The 7,866-nt window shown below is 39.3% G+C and overlaps 1 protein-coding gene across 1 annotated transcript; it reads left to right on the top strand.

Annotated features, from left to right (window-relative positions):
• The first annotated feature begins 335 nt into the window (after positions 1-335).
• On the top strand, positions 336-7,866 carry LOC115436597 (ornithine decarboxylase-like). Its single transcript, XM_030159487.1, has 8 exons — positions 336-361; positions 440-613; positions 724-896; positions 978-1,194; positions 2,351-2,434; positions 3,021-3,183; positions 7,450-7,562; positions 7,630-7,866. The coding sequence occupies exons 2-8, from the start codon at positions 572-574 to the stop codon at positions 7,864-7,866; spliced, it is 1,029 nt and encodes a 342-aa protein (XP_030015347.1). The 5' UTR covers positions 336-361; positions 440-571.

The following is a 7,866-nucleotide window of genomic DNA, read 5'->3' as shown; positions in this document are numbered from 1 at the left end:
GTCAACAAAGGATGAGCTCCTGGTGCCACATTAAAAATTGTAGGAGGGGAAAACCATCATTGATAAACTCACACTGTTGGTGTGACTTTCTACTTAAGTTTGGACCAGAGGAGAACACTTGTTGAGGAGAAGAACTTCTAAGTGTGTGTTCAGAGCTAATGTCTGCTTGTACAACATAATTTGAAGACTTTTGTATTTGAGCTTGAGAAGTTTTTATTTTTAAGTGTATGCTGACGTATCTGTTTCTTCAATTTTTTTAATTTCAGTGTTAGTCATGGATCTTTGTGACATTGAAATTTTAGATACAACCAAAACTATCAGTGATTTCATAAATGATAAAATCAAAGAGCGTCATTCAGTGGTAAGTATCCCAGACATCATATACCTCCAGTTGTGTTATTAATACATTGTGTAAGTGAATTCTGCTTCATTTATTCAGGACAGTGAAGTGCCATTCCATGTGGCAAATTTGGATGATTTACACCAAAAGCACATCAGATGGCTCAGGACTCTACCTCGAGTGAAGCCTTTCTATGCAGTGAAGTGCAACAGCACCCCAGCAGTGATCAGGATGCTGAGCACTCTGGGTACAGGCTTTGACTGTGCCAGCAAGGTACTCCCAAAACAATCCAACACTGTGTTTTCTGTTGTCCACAGTCTTCACTTGGAGATGTTTTCCTCTTATTTCCTTGCACATTTTAAACACATTTTCATTGATTACAGGGTGAGATAGAGCTGGTCTTGTCTCTTGGAGTCACTCCTGAGAAAATCATTTTCGCACATACCACAAAACCACAATCCCACATCAAATATGCCAGTACTCGTGGAGTGGACATGATGACATTTGACTGTGAGGAGGAACTCCTAAAGATTTCTGCTTGTCACACCAGAGCAAAGTAAGTAAACACAAAGTGTTGTGTTGATCAGATCCTATTGTGAATTGTTTGTTCTTCACTGGTTAACAACAATCTTTCCAGACTAGTTCTGCGGATTGCAGTGGATGACTCCAAGTCAGCAATAAAACTCAGCCAAAAGTTTGGAACCAAACCATCAGTGGTTAAGAAGCTGCTGGAACGATGTAAAGAGCTGGACTTAGAGGTCATCGGAGTCAGTTTCCATGTAGGTAGTGGATGCACAGATAGTTTGGCGTACAGACAGGCCATCGAAGATGCTCGGCATGTCTTTGACACAGCGGTAAGTAGAGAGGTCATTTCCTGACAAAACTTAGCAAATGAAAAAAGACACATGCTATATATAAGTGTTTTAGCAAGAACAGAACATGATTAACAAATACATTTAGTTCATTAAATACCCATTAAGTACATGTTGGTAGATCACATGACTGTAACAGATCATGTCTGAGTAATAACCACAGCATATACCTGTTTTTAGTCTTTCTGCTGTGTTTATGATGAAGGATTTGAAATTTTCATCCTCCACAACAGCAGGTGGTGCAAGAAGTTTATCAATAAAAATCAAATACATAAAACGTGAAATGTAGAACACAATTTTTAACACATTTAGTGTTGTAGTACTTGAGTCCAATCTTGGAATATTGACAGGCATTATTTGAAAAGTACATCCCATGGTGCAATGCAAAGATTCTGCATTCAGTGAGTATCAGTGACTTCACTTCAGTTGCTGCTGCAATCACAGAGCAGAGACAAGATGAGCGACCAATCTGGAGTCATAAAATTTGCCTTTCCTAATCACAAAACAGTAATTGCCAAAGACTTGGATGGGCTTAACATGTTGATGACAGAGCAGTGCTGTTGAAGCAGTTTTGAAAACTGGCAGAAGATGATGCATATGGCAGGGATTTTGTTTTAATGATAGTGAAAAGTCCATATGAAGAAGTTAAGTAGACAAGAGTGTGTCAGACTGCTCCTGTAAACATTTCCCAGACTAGCTTAGTCTGTAGATCTAACTGTTGTTGGGGTGGTATTAAATCATTGCTATGAAAACTGACTTGTTTTTATGGTCTTTGTCTTGACTCAGTCTCGACTCCTGAAAGACTCGGTTTTGACTCGGTCTCGACTCCATTTGAAAACCAACGGTTTTGGTCTCAACCCTTCAAAGACTCGGTCTTGACATAGGCGGTCTGGTCCCCATTACTACACACTTCATTTTGTTTTGTTTTGGGATAGGCCTCACGTTCAGTATTTTTAGAAACAGTATATTTACTACTTTTCATCAATCAAGTCAATCAGTCAAATTTTATATATATAGTGTCAAATCATAACAAAATTTGTCTCATGACACTTTATTTAGAGCTAGTCTATAGGCCAGACTCTTAATAATCTTAGGTTGTTTTTGTTAAAGTACTAACTGACAGATATTTTTCTTTCAGGTTTTGCTGGGATTTCAGATGAGACTATTAGATATCGGTGGTGGATTCCCTGGGAAAGAGGGCTTTCAGATTCAATTTGATGAGGTATAAAGAATATCTTGATGATTACGTGTTTCTACAGTATGAACCAGAAAACTACAAAAGCAAATGATTAATGGATTCAGTTAAAGACAGTCAGACAAACTCAAGTCAGAATGCACCATTAAATGGGCATCTGTAGGTGGAATCATGTCCATAGCTTCTAAATCTGGAGTGGTTGTCCACTTTTCAATACATTATGAGCCACTGGAATGGATGATAGGAGTCTTCTAGAACTGATCACATTCAAGGTGGGTGCAGAATACACACAAAACCCATGATACTGGGTTATAGAATTATCCATAATAACCACCTGTTGTTTAGAACTGGAATTCAGACCTCAAAATGGTTCCTGTTGATTTGAAGTGAAAGCTGCTCCCTGGTTAAAGTTATGCTAAAAAGGCTTTTAGTTTTCATGTTATTCTATGTTTTGTGGCTCATTGCACATGTTGCATGATAGGTATTTATAGGTCAAAGACCAGAGGGGAAGTAATTGAGATGTGGTGCTCCTCCTGATGTTCACATAAGATTACCTAGAATTTATTACGACCTGTATGTATGATTGTATACCTGTGGTATTTTATTGTCCTAGTTTTCAAAGGTAATCAACGAGGCGTTGGATAAATTCTTCCCGGCTGACAGTGGGGTGCAGGTCATTGCTGAACCAGGACGGTACTATGTGGACTCAGCCTTCACACTGGCTGTGAACGTTTTTGCTAAAAAAGTTGTCATGGATGATGTGACTCAAATCAGAGGTGTGTATAATGTGTCTATAGACCAGGGGTGGGCAATTATTTTTTACATGGGGCCACATGAGAACAAGAAAATATTTGGGAGGGCCGGACCGAAAGGCTGAACTAAAGTCTGCATTATATTAATTGTGTTTCTTTATATAAAATAGTAAATAACATTGTTTTGATAGGTTGGTAAGACTGGTGAGAGTATATGTTATAATTGAGCAATGAAAAAGAGAGGTTATCTTAGAAGAAATGACATTTACTTAATAAAATTTCTCAAAACAATGGTTAACAAAATATGAACATTTGAACAGTTTTTGAGTCATTATATTAGTGACCATTTTCAGCCACTTTCAGTAAGATACATCATATTAGAAAATAATGATGCCTACATTTGTAGTTAAATCATATTCACACTCATCACTCATTCTGTGTTTTTCAGTTCTTTTCTCTTGTTCAGTGAGAGAAATCTAGTCTCTGTTGGTCTTTAACAAGTGCATCAAAGTCAGGTTGAATGTCTGAGGTGGAGATGCGAAGCTCAGCTGACAGATGATTATCAGTAAGATAGGATCTGTACCAAGGTTATTATCGTTAACGAAAACGAACGAAATGACGAAAACTAAAATTGAAAAAACATTTTCGTTAACTGAAATAAATAAAAACTCTAATTAAAAGAAAAAAACGCTAACTAACTGAAACTGTATTGTGAGCTTACAAAACTAACTAAAACGTATAAAAATTATGGATACAATTCCCTTCGTTTTCGTTTCTGTCAATGTCGGATTGATATGAAATTAATTTATTTGGCTCCAGCAGTTTGAGCTGGTGACACCATACGACACTACACAGTCTGTCATGTCTGGTCACTGGTGGTTTCCAGTCGTCTTCTGGTCCACACTCTACCTGGAACATACGGACTAAAGCTGGGACAAAGCAGCACAGTCCTGTCTGGGGTTTACTTTAGTGATACATGGGTCGGGTTTTTTTTCTTTTTTTTTCTTTTTTTTTTTTGGCGTACCGTGTGTGTGCGCGTGAGTGACGGAGACAGAGCAGAGCTAAAGGACAGAGTCAGTGTTGAACTAGCATCCAGGTTAAAACTGGAGAGTTTATCACCATGAAAAGGCCTTCCAAGCCCTGAACTGCACAGTTTAGAAGAGGAGAAAAGAGGAGGATGAAAACTAATCCAATTACAGAGGTATGGAACCTGTTAGAATGGTAAAAAACGTTTGATGTTACTAGCTACAGCTAGCTGAACTGAACTGAAGCAAAGTTGGCTAATAATGGAACTGAAGATGATTAAGAGATGAGATATCTGCTAAGGTGTGGTTTACTGATGAGGAACTGGGTTATATATGTTTATAAGTGGTTTATATATGTTTCTGTCTGCTTTAACTGCTGGTTAGCTGGTTTATATATGTTTCTATCTGCTTTAACTGCTGGTTAGCTGGTTTATATATGTTTCTATCTGCTTTAACTGCTGGTTAGCTGGTTATATATGTTTCTATCTGCTTTAACTGCTGGTTAGCTGGTTATATATGTTTCTATCTGCTTTAACTGCTGGTTAGCTGGTTTATATATGTTTCTATCTGCTTTAACTGCTGGTTAGCTGGTTTATATATGTTTCTATCTGCTTTAACTGCTGGTTAGCTGGTTTATATATGTTTCTATCTGGTTTAACTGCTGGTTAGCTGGTTTATATATGTTTCTATCTGCTTTAACTGCTGGCTGCTTTGTGCATCTCCTGTCATGCTTTGCACATCTTCGCATTGTTTCACGTAAGTGACGTTGTGTATGGATTGCACCCCACCTCAACCTGCTATAGGGAATTTATACATTGTACGGTACATTGTGTCTCTGCTCAGTCCATGAGCCGCCCTAACCCGACCCCCAAATAAAGTGTCCAGGGTAGCCCATATCCACGCCTCACTAATTTCTTTGAATAGGATGATGAGGAAGATAAAATATATGAAATAACTAAAACTAATACTAAACACTAAACTAAACTAAAACTAAGCATTCAGAAAAAAACGATAACTAATAAAAACTAACAAACCTGCTCTAAAAACTAATTAAAACTAACTGAATAAGAGAAAAAAAAGTCAAAACTAATTAAAACTAAACTATAATTAAAAATCCAAAACTATTATAACCTTGATCTGTACCTGGACTTGTTAAACTTCATCACTGAGAATGTTTGTTCACATATATAGGTAGAGCCAAAGAGAGCAAACATCTTCTGAGCATGTCAAGAGTAGAATTTCAGCAGTGGTTGTGACTTAAAGTGCTCTGCCAGTACTGCATCAGACTGCAGGTCAATGAGTTCCAGCTGGACATCATCCGCACTGCAGGTAAATGGAGAGGAAATCAAGTGCATTTCACTCTCCATTGTTCTGAGATCTTTAAATCGCCTTGAAAAGTCACCATGCAGTGCTCCTAACATAGATGAGTACCTGCGGAGGTTATCATCTGATGGTGCAACTTCTTTCAGGGTTTGCATATGAGTGAGATTGTTGCTCTCCAGTTGCCTAGAAAGAAACTGTAACTTCGTCATGAAAGCCTCCACCAGGTGGTGCATTTCATGGACAAAAAGGCCCTTGCCTTGCAGTTTAGTGTTCAGTGCAGTCATCAGTGTAGTCACATCAACAGCAAATGCAAAATCTGCCATCCACTTCTTATCTGAGCTCTGGGATGTCTTTGCCTTTCTTCTCACAAAACTCTCGGACCACTGCTTTCAGATCCCAGACTCTTTTCAGCACTTTGCCCAGGCTGAGCCATCAGACAGCTGTGTGATAGCTGATGTCACTATGTTCAGTCTCGTGCTCCTCTAAAAGTGCAACAAACTGCCTGTGATTCAATGCTCGTGCCCTGATAAAGTTTACTATTTTAGTTACAACATCAATCACATCGTCCATTTTAAGCACTGACTTGCACAACACATGCTGATGTAAAATACAACACAAAAATAACACTTTCTGATCTGGGTTGATTTCAGTCACTTTGTCTTACATACGTTTCAAAAGCCCGACCCTTTTTCCTGTTAGATTTGGACAACCGTCCGTTGTGACACCCGTCAGTCTGTCCCATTTCAGTCCCAGTGTGTCCATGCATGCATTTACCTCTGTGAACAGATCGCTCCCCGTCGTCGTCCCTTTCATTGGTCGCATTGCTGCTGAAGTCCGTTATCCCACAGACAAATACAAGTAACTGGGCTGTGTCACGGACATCACAGCTCTCGTCCAAAGTCAAGGAAAAAAAGTCCAAATTTGCCACTTCACGTTGCAGCTGAAGCTCCAAATTTCCCACAATGTCCTCGATCCTTCTGGTCACGGTGCGCCTGGACAGCGGGAGTTGCTCAAATGCTTCTTGTTTTTCAGGACATATTAGTGCTGCAGAGTCCACCAAGCACTCTTTTACAAACTCTCCCTCTGAGAATGGCTTACTGTTTTTAGTGATTTTGTGGGGTATTACAAAGCTGGTCCTGGTTGCTGCATCCCTGGATGTGTGAAGCTTGGTAAAAAACCCTTGTCACTGTTGTAGCTTAGCTACCAAATCTTCCAATATCCACGCCATTTCAGCATCATTCAAGTTTTTATATTTCTCTGAATGTTTTGTCTCATGATGTCGACTCAAATTGTAATCTTTGAACACGGCAATCTGGTCTCTGCAAACCAAACACACCGCTTTACCTCTGACTTCAGTAAATAAATACTTAGCAGTCCATGTCTTCTGGAAAACCCTGCATTCAGCATCTACCTTTCTTTTTTTAGTCGACATTCTGGGGGTGAAAGTCATCCTAACACCTGTAACCTGCTTACGACAACGTCAGTTCAGTAACATGCATGACTTACATACCTTACGTACCTATGCACAACGTAAAAAAAACCACAACTTCAAAATAAAACCAATGCACATTCAATCCACGCGTTAGGTAAAATGAGAAAATCCGTTTATTTTGTAATGTCTTACGAATCTTACATGGGCCGGTCAGAGCCTGCGGGCCGTAAAATGCCCAGGTCTGCTATAGACCATACCACACCAGACATTATCCTGTGACATCACACTGTGGGCACAAAGCTCCAGTTCTGTCACTAACAGGATATTATCATACTGATGTTTCCATGTCATGTAAAGTCAGGAGATGTGAGACACTTATAATTGTACTAGTTAGTAACTGATCAGCAAATGATCAAATGGTAACAGAATTACCTAAATACTCATTGTTAGTGTTCAACCACTTCTTGTGTTTTGGCTAAAATGTTAATTGTAAAATGTCTGCTTTCCCAGATCCTGAGAATGACAGAGTGATGATGTACTACATCAGTGATGGAGTCTTTGGCTCCTTAAACTGCCTCATATATGATCCTGCCCACACAAATGTGGCTCCGTATCTCCACAGGGTAATTTGATCATATACTACATACTTTATAGACAGCCAGATGTTTGTCCTAAATGTAATGTCCATAGGTGGTGGAGAGCGGTGAGAAGAGATACCGGTCCATTATCTGGGGTCCGACCTGCGACAGCCTGGACAGAGTCACTGCCACCTACTGGATGCCTGAGGTTCAAGTTGGGGACTGGCTTCTTATTGACAACATGGGAGCCTACTCTGTGTGTTGTTCATCTGACTTCAGTTTCTTTGACAAAGCAGACATTTACCCTGTTTTATCTGCTCAGACATGGAACATGTTCAACTTGTCTTAG

Source organism: Sphaeramia orbicularis, chromosome 2 (assembly GCF_902148855.1).
Source record: "Sphaeramia orbicularis chromosome 2, fSphaOr1.1, whole genome shotgun sequence".
NCBI lineage: Eukaryota > Metazoa > Chordata > Actinopteri > Kurtiformes > Apogonidae > Sphaeramia > Sphaeramia orbicularis.
The sequence above is the reverse complement of the archived record's forward strand: the minus strand, read 5'-3'. Positions and strand labels throughout refer to the sequence as shown.

Excerpts from the sequence above, each read along its gene's own strand:
- LOC115436597 (XM_030159487.1), top strand. The coding sequence starts at position 572 with ATGCTGAGCACTCTGGGTACAGGCTTTGACTGTGCCAGCAAG. Across the intron at positions 3,184-7,449 it reads TGATGTGACTCAAATCAGAG|ATCCTGAGAATGACAGAGTG; the intron begins GTGTGTATAATG and ends CTGCTTTCCCAG. Across the intron at positions 7,563-7,629 it reads TGGCTCCGTATCTCCACAGG|GTGGTGGAGAGCGGTGAGAA; the intron begins GTAATTTGATCA and ends TAATGTCCATAG.